Source organism: Fundulus heteroclitus, chromosome 12 (assembly GCF_011125445.2).
Source record: "Fundulus heteroclitus isolate FHET01 chromosome 12, MU-UCD_Fhet_4.1, whole genome shotgun sequence".
NCBI classification, from domain to species: Eukaryota; Metazoa; Chordata; class Actinopteri; order Cyprinodontiformes; family Fundulidae; genus Fundulus; species Fundulus heteroclitus.
In genome coordinates, this window is record NC_046372.1 from 1,442,010 (window position 1) to 1,460,795 (window position 18,786).

An 18,786-nucleotide genomic window follows, 5' to 3' on the forward strand; every position below is an offset into this window, starting at 1 on the left:
GATGCTGTATTGGTCACGTGACCGAAACAGTTCCTGTATCGGTCACGTGACTTTTCCGTAGCAATACACACATCGACACGGGTTTCGCTCATAGACATATATAAAGAGTAGACCCCGCATCGACCGCTCTCGCCTATAGGCGCTGACGAGATTTAGGGGCGCCATCTTGGGGCGGTCGACAACTCCGCTCAGTCTAATGTATTAACCAGGTGCAGAATCAATTTTAATCAACTATAACTCGTTTAATGTTAAACTAATGTTCACATTTGTTTTGCTTAAAACTTTAAAACTATAGCTATTATAACAAATGGTCCAGTGCGTTTAAATAATCTTAGTGGGGTTAAAAGTAATAGATTATTCTGACATGATGTATGTATGTTTCAAAACACAGCCATGCACACATTTTTTATAATTTTTTTATTGCTATATAAACAAACACATTTGTACATGTACATATGTACATATACTTCCCAAAAAGAACCCGTGATGGGCGAAATCTGTAAAGTAGAAACCTTTATTTATTTTTTTACAATTATTATATACAATGAAATACACTATAGTATATTGAAACCATAGAACAAAACCTTTTTACCGGCCCAAGCATTTGTTTAACAAATGAAAGTACTATATAAACGTTTTTTTTATTATTTATTATTATTTTTATTATATTTACAAATACAAATAATAATTTTAATCAATACGAACTGAAGGCTTCAAATTGCGGAGATCAGCGCGGCCCACCGCGACCCGAGTCATTGGATTAGAACGGGAGAAAATGAAAAATTATTATAAAAAAAATACAAAGTACAGTAGGACAAATAGTGACTCGTGTGTATTTCACTGCTCTTTTGACTGAGGCGCTGCATCCGTGACTCCGCTCTGTAGCGTTTTTTTCTTCTAAAGCCCGCGGTGCAGGAGCGGGAGAAGAACACATTTTTATCGGTAGTTGTCACTCTTTTTTTTTCTGGGCAAAAAGATTCTTATAAACCGACACGCCACCTGATGAGAACTGTAATGAACGGCTCATCAATGAAAGTCCGTGAAGCAGCGAGACCGTGAAAGGTGAACCGCAATATAGCGAGGGTTCACTATATATATATATATATATATATATATATATATATATATATATATATATATATATATATATATATATATATATATATATATATATATATATATATATATATATATATATATGCTGTTTATTCACTAGTGTCTAACAACAACTTTGTATCTCCTAGTATTAGAAAACTTACATTCTGATCAAAAATATAAACAATGTATTTTCATCTTGCTTGTGAAAAGTTATCCCTCGAGCCCTGACATAAATAGTCCCTCGATTTAAACAAAAATGAGCCGCACAGTGCTGAGGCATCATTAGTGTGTCAGCTTGAATCAGCAGGATTAGGTATCGAGTCGACCGCCCCAAGGTGGCGCCCGTAATTCCTGCGCAGCGACAGTCAATGCGGGGTCTACTCTTATATTATGTCTATGGGTTTCGCTCTATGAGACCGACACATGCGCCGACGCATCGGTGTTGCCGGACCCATCACTAAGTGTAACGTTTTCCTTCATCAGGCCACACCGACACTAACGGCAGACATTGTACACACATTTATCTGCCTGCTGTTAAATCATTTATCTGAGTGAGATATTTCATTTGGGAGATGGTGGGAACCATAAAGAAGAAGTGGGTTTGTAGTATTGATGTTGACCTCGGATTAATGAATGATCAATCAGCCATTTGGCTGCACCACAAAATTACACGATTAACAAACGTCTTGTTTCAAGTGTTGAACGTTTTAAGGCTCTATGGAGTATCTAAATCTAAATGACCATTAAAACCATAATAAGTTGTATGCTTTTATATACATGTAGTATTTTACTAAAACTTTTAACACCAAAGCCACTCCTTCACTACAAGCTTACACATAATTATTTTTACCTCATCAGAGAAACAAAATTCTCTGATGTTGAAAAGTTGTAAATTTACTTTTTAAATATTCCACACTCCGAGGCATAAAGTTGCTATAATAAAACTTGGATGTGCTATAATGTTGCAAAGTCAGAAATCTGGAGGGTGTTCCAAAGAGTGGATCATGGTTAAGCGATGATGACCATCTTGGGATAAAGATTCAATGCTCTACAATCTAGTGGTCGGAATAATATTCGCTACATCATTCAGAAAATTAATGTCCCTTCCAAGACTTGCTTTGCTTTATTCCATCCGATTTGTTCCCTTTGCTTCCTAGTTCCTACTGATGATTCGAGCGACGTTTGGGACAGACGCCATGATGTCCCCTCGGCTCCAGCCCAGCAGGTTGACTCCCTGAACAACGTCACCGGCTCCACGGCCAACAACGGCAGCTTCGGTTTGGATCAAAACCTCAATCTGACCCTAGGCTCCAAACCTGCTACTGAAGAAGGTCTCTCTCCGTGCAACCGTCTTCCCCTGACTGCGTCCCTCCGACCACCGTCTCTTCCCGTACTCTCACCGCTGAACAAACCCGACCCTTCAGAGGTGGACGACGAGGCCCCGGCGACTTCAGACTCTAGCCCAGACGCCATCTGTCGTGACGACTGTCTGGATCCTGACTTGCTGAATGGCAACGTGAGATCAGATACTGTGTTGTCAAACACTAAACTGGCCTGTGAGAGCAGTAACTCAATCATCACGTAAGTAAGACACACAAACAAAGGCCCGTGGGCCCAGTGGCTGCAGTTAAACACACACATACACAACAGAGTTTAAATGAGAACTTAAGCTGGTCTTTCTCACTGGCTGTAAAGAGCTGCAGTGAATGCACGCTATTGTGCACAACAAACCTGATATGATCAAAGTGTCCTTGTCTTCACTGACAGTGCTGGCGTGTTACGCGTCTGTTGGCGGCATGCCAGCTGTTTCTATCCCGCACACAGCCATGACTCACAGCATTAATATGGGTCATTTGATTTACAGGAAGATTTCCTTTCATTTTATTCACACAGACCTGTAAAGCACTGTTCACTCATGCCATGCTGTATTCATACCCGTATTTAATGTCCACGCTTTGCTTCCTCCATTACTTTATCTTTGCTTTGTAAAAAAAACGTTAACATCCTGATAGCCGGTCAAACTCTGCCCTCTAGTGGAATATTTTAGACTTGCAACACTTTTGACCTTCATCCTCGTTCTCCATACAAAAATGTTTTCCCAATTAACTATTTAGTGTTTTCTAATTCACAGTTAAACACTAGAGAATATGGATGTACAGTTTAAAGTCGAGGGGAACCATTCAGTTTTTTCTGATCATCAAAGGCTGACCTCCTGATTCCTGTTTTTCTTTGTAAAAACAAAATACAAACATCAATATGCTTTTGTTCTTTCTGAATAAATTGATGATTAAACTTTATTAACAATAAAATGTTTAATGAAATTTAAGTAAAGTAAAAATAAAGTATTAAGGAAAATAAAACAATGATTTATCAAAACAGTCAAAAGTTATGAAACCTTCTCTCTTTGCATCATATGGAAAATTTTAAATACAGTAAAATCCCCTATGTTAGGGGATGGAGGTATCAATAATTAAAACCAAACTTAAAAAGAATAACAGGATATCTCGTTAGCTACTTTAGAATATCGATTTTTGCTCGTTGCATAGCTTATAGCACCATGTAATAAAATAGGATTTTTGTTTCACAAAGTCATTGAATAGTAAATCCCTGCTGTGTCCAGCTTAATACTGAAGAAGAATATTCGGTTTTGCTGTTATGTTGCTGTTTTAAAAACAAAAATTGATGAGCAATATTTTAAACTGTCTTTAGCATCCTATGTTGGTTTAATCCAATTACAGCGATTGATGCTGTTAGCATGGTTAGCGTTACTAACAGCAGTCTGCTTAATCCCTGTACATTACCTGTCAAATTTCTAAAAGATTGACATCACTTTATTTTCCACAGTGATTCGCTCCATTATAGTAAAATCATAAAATTAAGCAATTTTGCTGAAATATGTTGTGCTTTCTGTGATCTGCTGAGGTCCCTCTGATTGTTGTGGCAGCCTGAATGAACAGCAGACACGCCTTTTTAGAGAATACAGATTCTTTCGAGAAGCTTCTAACATATGTGTCTTTTTTTTTTTTTTTTTGGGCTGAACTACATTTAAAAACCTCAAAGATACTGAAAATGGCTAAGTTTAATGACTTCTCACAGTGACTACTTCCACTCAGAAGAGTGTTGTCGTCAGGTGACCTGGTAGGGCTTATGCATGGTGCATTCACATCTCAGAAAAATATTGGATTTTTAGTTTTTTCCCCTGGCTGATTATTGATTAGGCCCAGTCTAGCTGCAAATATGCTGATTTTGGTTATCCACATATATTTTGGTGTATCTTTAGTTTTTTTAATCATTTTAACACTTCAACGTCTGTTGCATAGAAGCCTGTTGCACTGCCTGGGGGCAGTTTGTAATGAACTTTTATCATTACACTGAGTCAGGCAATGTTATTTGCAACAATAAAAGCTATTTAATACATTATTCCTGTTGATGGAGGTAATGGTTTCCCATTATCACACTCAGAAGTCCGATGCCAGTTCTGGTTTCCTAAACATCAGGACCTCTGCCCTCACCTTGTGTTTGTCCTAACCCCTGTCCCGTCTTGTTTCTTTTCCTTCCTTGTCCTTGCTCAATGTGTCATTCTGTTTCCCTTTCTCTTTGTGTGGCATCAGGACTGCTGAGCAAGTCCATTTCCTCTGTGTTCTGTTGTAAGTACTGCGTAACTGTGTTCTGTAACTCCGGCTCTAGTTGGCATAAACTCAGTCTTTAAACCAAAGGTGGAGACGAGGCATGAGGAGTACATTTGCAAAGTGGAAAATATCCAGTGGAAACCCTATAATTCCCCCTAATGCTCTGTGTGAATTCAACAAGCGCTTTCATTATTCGGCTCTTTCTCCTGCATAACTCAGCACTTTTGGAAGAGCATGCCAGCTCAGCAGCACAAAGAAAAGCTATGTGGTGTGGTAGTAAGGCTTTCTGTGTTTTCTCCTGTCTCCTCTCATTTTTCCAACTGTCCACATGTAAATGCGCTCAAAGCTACCATTGTTTTTTTTGTTTTTTTGTGCTGAGGCTGATGATGTGTTTTGACCTTGGTCCTCAGGAACTCTTGCAAACTAAAGCAAACCCAGCAGAAGGATTTAAATGGACCGGTAAGCTCCTATAATAATGATATTACTGCTGCACAGTGACTGACTGAAGGAACCAGGTCTGTGCTGCTAAAGCCAGCGGGGTAATGAAGTCTAATGTTGTTTAAGGATGACCATCACGTGGGCCACGCCACAGATGAGGAGAAACTGGCAGGCACCGCTGGGGGCAAGTCAGAAAAGGAGCAAAACGGTGAGTAAAAGGAGGATGTACTGATGCTGATAATGCATACTAATCTAAACTAATACAGCATAAATATTAGACAGCCATTGCTATAAATCAGCGTGCAGTACCTGACATGTGGGTAAACAGTGGTAGTGGTCAGGCCTTGACGTCAAGGCCACGTTCTCTTCTGTTAAAAAACACCAGGCCGTGTTGAATTATTAACTTTACCTGGGAAAAGTGGAGAATTGCAGTGTGGTGAGTCACTGGGACCGGGGACTGTATCTTATTTATTGTAAGCATATTCAGAACATGAAATATGCAGAGATTTTAATGCAGTGTGTGTTTGTGCAGCGAGTTTAGCATTGGATGGTTTCATTTTGTTCGGTTTATTTACGTTCTCAGAAAAAAAAATCCAATATTCAATGTCATCTGAGCACCAACTTTAGTTTAAGTAAACAGCTTCAATTCAAACAAATTGACATACAAGTTATGAAATATTAAGAAGAGGGAAAAACAGGGCAATTATGGCATACACGTAAAGGTGCATCTCTGGGCGCGCTGGTGGTGCAGCAGCAGCTAGCGCGGCCCATGTACAGAGGCCTTAGTCCTCGATGTCTCTCCCCCTCTTCCACCCCCCTTCCTGTCAGCCTGTGTTAAAAAGCGAGCCACTAGAGCCGTGAAGAAATCTCCAAAAAAAATAAAAAAATAAATAAAGGTGCATCTCAACTGTATTGTTTAAAGGTTAGGGAGAATTCTTATGTTTAGGGATACAGTGATCCATTTCTGTAAATTTTGATTATTATTGCTTAAAGCTAACGACAGAAATATTTCCCCCCACAAAAATATTACTAAATTTAAATAGATTTTTTTCCACAATAAAAACATTATGTTCATGTTATGCCCTAGTATCTTCACGGGGAAGAATGTAAACTTAACGGTTTTCCATTCTTGGAAACCCTCAAAAAGGAGGGAAAGTCACAAAATGATCATGCTAATAATAAGATGGGTTGTTCAGAGGGCTCATTCCAGTCCAATAAGAGGAAAGTTAAGCAGAAGGAAAACGTGTCGTAGAAAAAGGTTGCATTCTTTCTGTGAAGTCATTCCTGAAAGGTGGAGAGGCACACAATCCAAATCACTTGAGATCCAGTGTTAAGATTTGGGTTGTAGCGTCACCTGCTGCTGTGGGTCAACAATGTTTTATCAATTTCAAAATAATTTAGAGCCCTTCTTGCTTCCCTCTGCTGACAAGCTTTATAGAAATTTTGATTTTATGTTCTAGTACGACTTGGCTACTGCCCACACGGCTAAAAGTATTAATACGTGCTGTAATCATCTTTGTATTAATTGCATTGTGCTTAATTGGTCATCGCTCTGAAGATCACTATAAAAGCAACCTCCATGCCGTGTTTGATTGATGCAGTGTTTGAAGCAAAAAGAACCCTGCCTCAAATACTGAATGTATACAATACATGGACATACTTTTCAGTACTGTAGTTACAGTATTCATTCAGGAATACTGTATCTACATTAGTCATTTTTTATTTTGCATCATATTAAAATTTTCAGAGAAACTAAGTTTTTATTTTTTGTTTTATCCATAATGGTTCTACATATCTGCTAAAATGCCATCTCTAAGTATGTCTTTTCTTGCTGGTGTTTAAAAGTGCAAAACTATGTATCTCAGTTTTAAACAACCTCTATAGTTTGGGTTTAATCAATAAATGTAGACTATTTTAAGTGTTTCAGTAAAATGCTCAACTTACTAAATTATAACTTGCAGTTTGACATGATAAACGGGTTATTTCAAATCAAAATTCGTTTCCTCTGCTGCCACCTGCTGGTCACGTTAAAAAACATGCCCTGACGATTATAATATTTACACAACCTTTTACCTAAAGTAGGTTTTTCTTTTCTTTTTCCAGTCCAGGAATGCAGTTTGACATCCAAACCAGAGGAGTCGGACTGCTGCTCTGTGGTGAGGCTCTGTCACCTTTCTACCGCTGACGCGTTTTCTTCTTAATATGAAGGTGTCTGCATTTGGTTTACCCCTCAACAAAGTGTCAAATTGCCATGAAAACTGGATCTCCGTCTATACAGAAACTCACACTGCAATGCTACCAGTTGACACTAGGTGGGGCACCGTGTTTTCTGTATCAGAAGAAGTTTCAGTCACAGTGTCACCTTCGCTTGCATCTGGTTTGGCATTTAAAGCCTTAATCTGCTGCATTAGGATACTAAGTTAAAGATGAAGCACAGCAAGGATGAACTGTTTCATTTAAACTTAAAGATACAACTAAACAGGTCAGAGCCAAGGCAAGTTGCATTGTAAGAGTCGATGATATGATATGATGACAGCATTGAGGTGTAGGACAGCACGGGCTACTTAGTGTCTGGCACCGTGTCAGCCTTCTCAGGTGACAGATGGATTAACATTATCAGCCACATGATTAGGATATGACTGTCATAATCCAGCAAAGGACAAAACCAGAGAGAGGAAAGAGGCTGGTGGAGGAGAGGAAGGACGGAGAACATTGACCCAGAGACAAAAGGGATATAAACTGAATGTTAAGTTGCAGAAGAAGGTTAGATTAGTGGAATATTACAAATTGAGGCTGAAATGAAGCAAAAAAAACATGATTTAAAATGTAATTATGGTGTTAAATTTGTTTAGGCATTTGTTTTTCAAATCTTGACATTTTTATTGTAAAAAAATTGTTGTCAAGTAATTGAGATTAAAAAGCTTTAATTCAACTTTAAATATGTAAATTTTTCCTCTCAAATATTCTTTAATCGTCCATATTAAGACCAGTGGTGAAGTCGGATAGTGTCTTTGTGGAAGAGCAGTCCCTGTCACACAGCTCTGCTGTCAAACAAGATGTCACTATTACTACGAAACAAAGACCAAATTGTAACTTTGCTGGCATTTTGACCGGTCTCTGCCATCTTATATTAGTGATTAGCTAAATATCAGTCTGCGTGTGTATTCTCTCTGTTAGTAGAGCCTTAACTGTGGGATTTTTAAAAAACTGTACACATTTGCTAATTCAGTATGTTGCATAACAGGCAGAATTTGACTCTTAAAAAGGACAAATAGGAGCAACTTTGCTGTTAATTGCTCAGCTTCTTGTTATCTGCTGAAGCCCCTGAGCTTCAGCAGATGCTTGGCACGACTACAAAACATAGCTTCCTTCCTCCAAGCTTGTCCTGGCTTTTGTGCTTCCTCCAACTGAACTTTTCCACACCTTACTGAGTCTGGAAGTAGTTAACCAATTCTTCTTCCTGCGGTAACAACATCCACAGTGAAGAGAGTTTTTGGCGGTGCGACCTGGCAGTGCTTAGGCATGAGGTGGGCTAACGCTGATTACAAAAAAGATCAGATACTGAGTTTTTATAGGTAAGCGCAAATCAACAGAAAATTGGCAAACTCTGGTCATCAGCTTGATTTCTACGTGCATCCCTAAGTTTTGTTATGAAACAGACATCAATGACGGGCCTCCTTGTGCTCCCGGCAGTATGAAGACGTGTGCAAACTGAAGAGCTCGTCGGAGGGAAGTGAGGGGCAGAAAACAGGAAGTCAGGTCCTGGATTCCATCTGCATCAGTGAGGCAGAAAAACAGGCAGTTCTCACCCTGATCAGAGAGGAGGTACACACTCACGTTTGCCCTCAGCCTCACTAGGTTGCACCGATCACTTTTTACCCACACACCGTCTCCTTCCAGATCATCACCAAGGAGGCTGAAACTAACGACTGGAAGAAAAAGTACGAGCAGTGCAAACTAGAAGTGGACGAGATGAGGTTAGTAAAACATGCTGCTGTTGTCAAACTTTCCCCACGAAGGGTGGTCGTGTGAGGTTCTCTTAAACTTAGCACATCTGATTTATATCAACAAAGACTGTAGAGACTGTAATTTCTTTTTAAAGCAGTAATGTTGTAATTTAAACTTTTAGAGGCATTATTGATGATGATAAATAATGCAGTCGTGGTGTTTCAATACAGGAAGATTGTTGCAGAATATGAGAAGACGATAGCTCAGATGATTGGTGAGTTAAAGTCACAGAAGGAAAACTTCCAAACTCCTGTCTGGTGGTGTTGCAGGAAGAGAAATCTAAATCGCTATGTGATAAATGTCTGGAGTTGCGCTTTTGAGATGCAAATTAACTGTCGGGCTCCTCCCCACTTGTACGTTTCTTCAGAGGACAAGCAGCGCAACACCGCAAACTTCCAGAAGGCTTTGCATGAGCTGACGGCGGAGAAGGAGGCCGCCCTGGCAGACCTGAACTCCGTGGAGCGCTCGCTCTCAGACATCTTTCGGCGCTATGAGAACATGAAAAGCACCCTCGACGGCTTCAAAAAGGTAGGAAATGTTAGAGCGTCTTGGCTCCGAAGTTACCTGGAAATCGTTTGTTTGCAGCGCTTCGTGATTAATTCCCACATAAGGCTGGAAACGCAACCTGGGATTAGCAGCAGTAACTTGTTTAAACAGGACAGATCCCCATGAGCAGCGGTGTCCAAACCTTTTGCCATGAGGACCAAAGTCATCGAACTGAGAGCGGGCCATAGAAATAAATATTAGAAAAATAAAAACGTTTGTTTTATATCTGTTAATGAAACATGCAAGATTTTAATGAAATAATGGCAAAGTCTAATCAATGGGGAAGTTATATTTAATAAAACATTAGAATGCAAGCAAAAGCACTTTTATTTAGAGAGAAATAATTCATCTTGTTCATATTCATGTGTAATATCTTACCCTTAGTGTCGTTCAGCATCGACCACAGGCCAGTTTTTGCTATATTCATCAATTGCAGTTGAGAGCTGAACAAAATCGGAGAGGTTCAAATGGCACTTTGGACAGCCCAGCCTGGTCATACTGGAGAATGTGGAGCATCACCTGCATGAATGCATATTCATTTGGGTTCATTTTGCTGGATGTTTAAAATCTGAAACATGGAGCTAATTTATGTTGTCAGGTTTTTAAGCATAGCCCATAAATGTTCACCTGTTATGAGATTTGGTCATTACAGAGGCCTGGTGTCGGCTTCCTTCATTGCAAAGTCAGTTCTGATGTATTTGATCCGGTACCGATGGCAGTGCACCAGACCCTCAGCATGATGCTGACACCACCATGTTTGATTGTTGGTGATTTCAGGTTTGAGAGCGTCTCCTTGACACCTCCAAGCAAACCTCTCATCATTGTGGCCAAATAGCTGAGTTCTTGTCTTTTCCGAACATAAATCTTTACCCCAGCAGGCTAGTTAATGAGGGCCTTTGCAAACCAGACCAAACCCTCTTGGTCCACGGCAATGTACGACTGGCTTTCCAGAACCGCAGTTTTATATCTAGGTTTTTACCGCCACAAACAAGATTAGGCTCAGAGAGCTGCTTCTGACGGGAACCAGTAATGGTTAGTTTCCAGGAGGAAATGGATGCAACCGATGGAACACAGAAACATTGGAAAGGGAAAGTGTTACAGCCAAGCTTAGAGACAAAACACGAAAGTAAAGATGCATTTTGGAAATGGCTACCCAGATACGCAGCTTTCCATCTGCCTGCACTGTGTACACACTGAATGGTAAACACCCTTTTGTTTGATGCCCTTCATGCAGAATGAAGAAGTGCTGAAGAAGTGTGCTCAGGACTACCTGGCCAGAGTCAAGCAGGAGGAGCAGAGATATCAGACACTAAAGCTGCATGCAGAGGAGAAACTCGACAGGTATGATGAGGCTGAAAGACTTCTGTAGATTCATTATTTGCTGTTGGATAAAAGCGTCTCATACGTCCCCCTCATTCATGCAGGGCCAACGAGGAGATTGCTCAGGTGCGCACCAAGGCGAGCTCAGAAACGATGGCGCTGACGGCGAGCCTGAGGAAGGAGCAGATGAGGAACGAGTCTCTGGAACAAGCTCTCCAGCAGAAGGTACAACCACTTGTTGTCCCCAGGCTGTGCTCCAGGAAGTGGATCATTCAGCACCATTTCCTGTGTGATTGCTGGATAGTGTTTAATTGCCTGCCGTCGTGGCCTTTCTGCAGAATCAAGAAATCGAGGAGCTCACAAAGATCTGTGATGAGCTGATTGCCAAAATGGGAAAGATGGACTAAGAGCTGCTGGAAGGTAACCGGTCCGGATGGCCACTGTAACCCTGCGGCGGTTCACTGCGCATGCCTCCAACCAAGAAGCAGCTTCCGTACTGTAACCCTGTGCCTGTCCTGCACCTCAGAGACTGCTTATGTACAGATGTCTGACATAGCCTCCTGTAATCTGCATTTGCACTACTTGTGACCAGAACCTTTTAAGGCTCTTTGCATATTAATCACATGAGATCACTTAGTTTGCATTTTGCACCTTTTTTATGGGTATCTAGAGCTGTTGTGCTTTTGTCCATCATGTCGGAGTAAACGAAAGCTCTAATTATATTCCCACTAGCATAAGCGCATAGGAACTCCCAGCATCTCCGCCTCAGGATGACATCAGATTTAATTCATGTCAGGGTTTGCTTTGAAAACATGTTTGACCTTGTGCTTGAAGGAGCTTTAGAAAAAAAATATTTGATATGAAAGGATTAATGATTAAAATATATTTTTATACCAACTTGACGTTAAGTTTATATTTACTGATTTGGCCAGATTGAGGCCATGGTAAAAGAAGTATAGCAGCCCTTAGAGATCTGGACAGTCCTCCTAAACAGACCAGGCTAAGATGGCACTAATCAGACAAGCAGCTCATGGTCACTCTGGAGGAGCTGCAGAGGTCCACAGCTCAGGTAGAAGAATCTGTCAACAGGAAAACATTGGTCATTCTGGCCTGATGAAAGGAGAAATCCTGCCATGTTTGTAGTTTTTGCTGCAAACCGTGTAGCCGGGGAAAAAAAAAAAAAAAAAAAAAATGCAGGGAGATGGTCTGGTCAGATGAGTCCAAAGCTTAACTTTTTGGCCTTCATGCAAATTGCTGCGTTGGAGGAAAACCAATTAGCCCGCCTCGACGCTCCATCTCCACAGGTGATACTTGGTGTTTGTAGCTTGTTGAAGATGAATTATGTGCACAGGGGCACAAAAAGAAATGTCTATAAATTTAAGAAAAAATAAAACTTCTGACGGTGCATCCCTTCCTGTAACTGTCTGCACATTTCGCCGTTGTTCAGTGAAATCCACAGAACCAAACCCCTAAAGTTTGTTGACTTATGTTAGAAACCCTGAATAACTGGGATATTTTTTCAGTGAAGGTATTTAACAATTTCTAGATGCTGCTGTTTAAATGTCACTCTTGTTACGTTCTGCTTTTTACAAAACCTTAAGGAGTAACATGACAGCTTAGCGAGAGCTTTTGCCTGCTGCTCATGTGTAATTGTTGTCCGAGCCCTCGCATAAGTCTGCTTACTCGTTCATTTTCACTGTTTGCATTTCTTGCGCCAATAAGCACAATCTGTGTTCAGCACAGGGCTGTAATGATTAACTAAACGAGTTTACTGCTAGTCATAACAATATTACATTAATTTTACAACCTGTCCCGATATATGTGCGTGAAATTGTCTTTCTGGGGAAAAATGAACACAACCTACTCTTCCTGTCATCGTAACGCAGGATAAAATGTTCAAAACCTTCTAAATCAGCAAGAGCTGGTTAAAGGGGAAGACTGAGCATTAAGAAAAAAATATTTAGGCTCATTCTTTGGTTATTTAAAGCCTCTTAGATTATACTCAAAGTAAATTTCTGATGACTGAAAGTCACTAACATCACAAACACAGATGTGTAAGAGTGTATATTTGTGCCAATCTGATGTCATGTCACCTTGTTAATATTTTGTTTTGCCATGTCTTTTTATTTTTGTTTTTTTTGTATCTTTAGACTTTGCTTGACTATGATAGAAATTTGTATTTGTAGTTCGTAAATGACAATCTCACATCTGTGTTGAATCAGCGTGAATAATGTGTATATTCCCTCCGAATAAACATTAATATAGTTTGTTCTACTACATTTGGCTTCTGTTTTTGGTTAAAATGCTTTGTAGAAGTATTCACACGTCTTAACTTTTTCCCATTCTGTCGCTGATGTTAAATCTGTCGTCCAAAAAAATGGAAATGCACAACTGCAAACCATCCGAGATATGGCTGCTGGCATTTGCAGGGGCCTATGATAAATGTGGAGGAGCTGCAGAAATTGACAGCTCAGGTGGGAGAAGCTGTTGACAGGACAACAATCAATTACTTCCCAAATCTGAACTTTATAGAGGCGTGGCAGGAAGAAGGTGATTGTGAAAATAAAGTCCAGTCTGCTACAAGCCGTGTTAAGGTGCTTAGTAAATGTGGAAGAAGATGTGGCGGTCTGAACGGATCAAAATTGAGCTGTTTGGTCTTTGTGAAGAACCCATGCTGAGGAACCTGGTACTCAGACTAGATGGGACCATGGAGAAAAAATTCATGGCAATCTTGGAAGAAAACCTACTGGAGGCCCAAATGACTTCAGACCAAAGCGGAGGTTCACCTTCCTGTAGGAAACCAGCTGTCAACATGGAGCTGGATTTCCAATGAATTAATTTATATCTAAGCATGTTCAGGTCCTGCAACGGACCCATCAAAGTCCAAACCTAAATTCAGAGAATCCTTGAAAACGATTGTTTGTAAATGGTCCCTTCCTACTAAATCTGCAGCTAGAGATATTTGGCAAAAAAATAAATAAACGCTGGGCGAAACAAAATAAGAAAAATCTTTGGGCGTACAAAGCTAGCAGAGACACTCCCCAAATGAACTGCAGCTGTACTTTCAGGGAAAGGTGGCTCTATGAGGTATTTCCTCAGGGGGTCAAAAAACAAACAGCAGATTACTGAAATTTACTTTTAAAGGATGCTGAAAAGTGTCACTTTGATTCTACTTCACCCTTATGTGCTATATGTTATATACAGTATGTGCAATATGATACCCAAGTGTGTTTTAACTACCATCTAAAAACTGAACTGTAACTGTGTCCTGTTAAAGCTCGCCCGGTTAAGTCTATTACTGCAGGGAGCTGCCTGTGCAGCATAGATGGAGATTACAGGGATAAGACTTTAATGCCCTCAGACGTCTTGCCAATGTTAAACCCCTTCCTTTTTCACCCCGTCCATCCCCAATTCCCAAACATCTCGCACACTCATCCACTTCATCTCTGGACTCTAGAAGAACGGTGACCCATCATCCAGCCGCCATGAAGACTGTTTTGACTCTGCTTGGGCTTTTTTCTCTGGCCTGCCACAGTAAGTTTCGATAACACTGGATGCTGATTGTTTATTGGAGACTAGAATATTGATTAGCCAGCAGATTAACTGCACAAAAATGAACTGTTAAATAAAAAAATGCGTCTTTCTGTTTCTCTAATGGTGACCCAGATGTTTGTGTAAGATAAGATGACCAGTGGTCAGTAGCTCTCTGGGCTTTCCAAATGTCTTTCAAGGTTTTACTTTGGACTTTGGATTAATTTTCAGTACTTTTCTGTCCATTTCTGCCCATCACTTTACAGTGTTCCCCTTTAACAGGTGGGCTAATGGACTAAAGAAGGCATTTCAGGCCTAAAAAGCTGTCTGGATGAGATGATCTCAGTCCCTTCTTTTGGAAAAAGAGGAAAACAAATCCAACCCTAACTTGAAGCTGGACTTTGTAGATGTATCATCTTTTAGTTTATCAGTACGTAAGGTTTCCAGCCTATAGGTATTTAAAGATAATACATGAGTTTGACAGATGTTTAATCCTGTCTTTTTTACAGTGTGCTGGTGGCAAAATGCCCAAAGAGGAAATTTAAAATAGATTATTTATTAAGTGCTTGGTACATGATTACACAGATCTGGTTTACCCTTCAAATTAATGCCTGAATGATTCAGTCAGTAATAGGAAGCTTAATAAAATATATTCTTGTCATAACTGGAATGGTGGTGAGTGAAAAGCAGCCAAAGCTCAAAATCAAAATAGTCTGCAGAACTATTGGTCACTTCATATATCAGATGGAAATCTTGGCTCCTAATAAAATGAAACATAAAGATGACTCAAGACTTCAGTGCAGCACAGCATCAGTCGGTCAGCGAGGTTCTCTGCATATTTTGTGCAATGCACTACACACACCTTTATGTTTCATCATTTCATGGGACATGCATAGTGTCTGTCAACACAATTAGGAAGTGGGAGGAAAAGAAAACATGTTTTTGGTTTTTAAATACGAGTGTGGTGTGGATTATTTCAACCCTCTTTACTATGATTACTCCAAATTAAGTCCTGTTTAAATTAAGAGACAGCAAAAATGTTGGAGAACCAAATTAAACAGAAATCGTTTAGGTTTTTTTTTTATTTGTAAAGAACGTAACGCTCAGAGTCATCAACACTTCAGTGGTGAAACATGGTGGTGGAAGCATAAAGCGCTGGGAATCATGGACGGGGAATCTGGTCAGAGTTGATGGGGACCAGAATAGACCTGAATACACAATATTGTAAGATGTTCAAAGTACAATGATCTACTCACCCCCTCCCTATAAAATAATTGACTACTATATTTGTTTCATTAAAGTATTGCAAAGCAAATTACAATTTATCTTATTGTGATTAACTACTTTTGATTTTTGGCCCACATAGCAAAAGGTTTGAGCACCACTGGTTAGGATCAAAGTAAAATCATTTGATAGAGTGGTCCAGTCAAAGTCCAGACCTCAATCAAACTGAGAATCGCTGGAAACACTTGTTCACAGATGTTCTTCATCTAAACCGATTGAGGTTGAGCTGTTTTGAAAAGAAAAATGGCCAATAATTTTAGCTTCTATAGATGTGCAAAGCTGGCAGAGACAAACTCCAGCAAACTAGCAGCTGTTCTCCCAACAAAAGGTAACTACAAAGTGCTGACTCAGAGAGGCTGCATGAAAAAGTACATAACCCTTTTCAGATTTTTATTTGTAAAAAAAAAAAGTTACAAACCACGTATCTTTTTCCTTCCACTTTACAATCTTGTTTCCCAAGCTTTATGAATACTTAAGCAAGACGTTGTGTTTAAAAGCTGACTTGAGTGTGTGTCTTTGTGTGTGTCGATGCACACTGGGCTAAGCAGACTGACGTTAACCAAAGGTGGCGCGTGCGCCTCGGCGTAGCACCTGTCTGTAAAGATTCATGCTCAATTTCAAGCCAGGTATTCTCTCCTGTTCTGTCTGCGAAGGCAACGCTCTGAAATGTCACACGTGCGTGGCATCCAGCGAGGAAGACTGCAACAAGCAGGGCTCCACCTCGTGTCCACAGTACGCTGACGCCTGCTCCACCATCACAGGCCCAAGTGAGTAAACACACACACACACACACACACACACACACGTACGTTGGTATGTACATCAATGTTTGGGCCTTCCATTGACTTCCATTCATTTTCTGTTGGCCTAACCCTAAACCTAAGGTCACAGGTACATATCACACCCTGACCTTAACCTAAACTCAATTCACACCTTAGCCCTAAACTTAAGCATTAGCCCAATTTGCATTGTGAGGACATTTGGAAAATGTCCTCGCAATGCCAACTGTCCGCACAACGTTGGTCTACTGCCAAGGTCTGGTCCTCACAACGATAGACATACAAGAACACATCAGGACCTGCAGTGAAGGCTGCAAAATCATTTATGTCACAGTTAAAAGTTTGAGTAACTCAGAAGAGCTCAAACGAGCAGTCATGCTGTTTTCATTGACAGTGGGAGCTTTTACAGGCCTAATGCACAGACCTATAGTATTTTGAGATTGTTGCATAACGGACTCAGCGGCCTTTTCTAGGCTTATGGTAATTGTCTTCCGATGCATGTGAAGACGGTTCTTCTAAAGTGCAAATGCACATGAAACTGTTTCATGTTGGTGTGTAAATGTGTAGTGCACCCAAAAAACCCTGTCTCTGCATTATCCTACTGCTTCTGGATGTTTGCCCAGCAGTTTACTGCAGACTTTAGCAAAATTTCTTGCTCTCTGTTTCCTTCTGCTGTTGGATTGTTGGAATCTGACTCGCGCAGAGTCACATTCAGCATCTGCGTCCTGATTTCTTGCAGACACCGTGATGAAGTCATGCACATACAAGGCGTTCTGCGACAAGGCGCACGGCAGCAGCTCAGGAGCCAAGATGGAGTGCTGCTTTGGGGACGACTGCAACGGGCCCCACCGGAGCCACCACCGTAACGCAGCGGGGGCGCCGTCTACCAGCCCGGCCGTGCTGATCACCTCCCTGCTGCTGCTGCTGCTTCACGTTGCCTTCAGTCAGTTCTGAACCTCCCACCACCTAGTCTTCTCCCTCCAGCGTTTCACCACCTCCTCCTCATCTGCTCTATCGTTAATGTCATCAATCCGAGATCAAAAGAGGATCCGAGACGCAGAGAGTTTCTGGTGGTTTGAGATAAGTGCGACAACAAGAACGCACTTCTCTGATTGTGGTGCATGAAAGGTCCTGGCCCACCGGTGCAAGCTGCGTTTTTGGCAGCTTTCCTTGTCTTTTACTGTCACTGAAAACTTACACCACATATATTTTGATAGTTACACAATAAGATGAGGTTTTTCTGTAAAATAACACGTGAACTTGGGTGTGTTTATGATGAATAAAAGTGAAGAACTCCCACTCAGCTCCGGTGCAGACAGGGGGAGGTGGGTGTGGTTTCAGTAAGCACGACAGTTCGCTTCACCGCAAAGAATCACATTATTCACATCTGGCGTCATTACCATCTGTAATCTAATCATTTATTGTGCTTTCTAGTTTGTCTGAATAAAAAAACACAATCACACCTGTGCCTCTGTCGTGTGTTCGATCTCCTCGTGCTTCAAATAAAACAGCTCATTTTGTTTCTGATGTGCATTTAAAGCGGCAGTCAGACTGTGTTTCCAGCCCAAGTATGAGGGTCTGTGGAAACTTCAACACTTCCCCCTGCTGCAATCACACTTAAATCTTCTGTGCAGTCACTGCTGAATGTGACATCAGCAAGGTAGGTCTCTGTCCCCAGGAAGGCCATGTGACTCTTAAAACCACTTCCTCTTGACAAGGGAGAAGATACTTTTTTTGCTGAAAGAAAGACGACAGTGAGCAAAACCGCCACCTGCGCAAAAACACATGTGTAGCAATTAGGATGAGTTGTAGCTTGGTGCGAGGAAAGGTCACGAAACATGTAAAAACTTAAAACCTTAATCTTACCCAACATAGAGCGGAGTGTTGAAACGGGGAAGTTAGGACAGCTTGTGGTTGCCTTTGTTTGAAGGTGAAACGGCAGTGAAAGTCTCGAAGAACTGTAAATCAAAAAAACCGCCGAATGTGATTTTAAAGGGAAGACATTTTCCATCAATGCTTCTCTTTGCAGATGGGTATTATTTGCACCAAGATAGCTTCAGACAAACACTGGAATAGGTCTTCATTAGAAATTCCCCATAAAGAGTCTGCCAGTCTGATCCAGTTCAGTGTTACTTTGTTTACTTATTTCATGA

General features: G+C 40.7%; 2 protein-coding genes and 1 long non-coding RNA gene across 6 annotated transcripts in view; 2 read left to right on the forward strand and 1 right to left on the reverse strand.

Moving 5' to 3' along the window:
• Positions 1–13,316, forward strand: part of LOC105926927 (transforming acidic coiled-coil-containing protein 1) — a 33,638-nt gene extending 20,322 nt beyond the window's left edge. For all 3 annotated transcript variants that reach the window (XM_012863458.3, XM_012863455.3, XM_012863456.3), the window contains 11 exons: positions 2,256–2,679; positions 5,138–5,186; positions 5,292–5,373; positions 7,269–7,321; positions 8,859–8,990; positions 9,066–9,142; positions 9,344–9,387; positions 9,541–9,701; positions 10,954–11,060; positions 11,144–11,264; positions 11,378–13,316. In XM_012863458.3, the coding sequence (XP_012718912.2) occupies positions 2,256–2,679; positions 5,138–5,186; positions 5,292–5,373; positions 7,269–7,321; positions 8,859–8,990; positions 9,066–9,142; positions 9,344–9,387; positions 9,541–9,701; positions 10,954–11,060; positions 11,144–11,264; positions 11,378–11,446 (1,319 nt within the window). In that variant the 3' untranslated portion in view covers positions 11,447–13,316. The remainder of the gene's footprint in view (positions 1–2,255; positions 2,680–5,137; positions 5,187–5,291; positions 5,374–7,268; positions 7,322–8,858; positions 8,991–9,065; positions 9,143–9,343; positions 9,388–9,540; positions 9,702–10,953; positions 11,061–11,143; positions 11,265–11,377) is intronic.
• A 1,099-nt stretch (positions 13,317–14,415) lies between these two features.
• On the forward strand, positions 14,416–18,095 carry si:ch211-113d22.2 (urokinase plasminogen activator surface receptor). 2 transcript variants are annotated; one of them, XM_012863459.3, is made up of 3 exons: positions 14,416–14,573; positions 16,481–16,621; positions 17,373–18,095. In XM_012863459.3, exons 1-3 carry the CDS (start codon positions 14,525–14,527, stop codon positions 17,585–17,587), a joined length of 405 nt encoding a protein of 134 aa, XP_012718913.1. In that variant the 5' UTR covers positions 14,416–14,524; the 3' UTR covers positions 17,588–18,095. The 2 variants fall into 2 exon arrangements, with proteins under 2 accessions (XP_012718913.1, XP_012718914.1); XM_012863460.3 differs by having other exon boundaries at positions 14,418–14,573; positions 16,508–16,621.
• Positions 14,683–16,941, reverse strand: LOC118564755. The gene is made up of 3 exons (XR_004932025.1): positions 16,833–16,941; positions 15,912–15,913; positions 14,683–14,953 (listed from the first exon to the last, which is right to left on the reverse strand). It is a non-coding gene; the product is annotated as an uncharacterized LOC118564755 (long non-coding RNA).
• Positions 18,096–18,786: the final 691 nt, after the last annotated feature.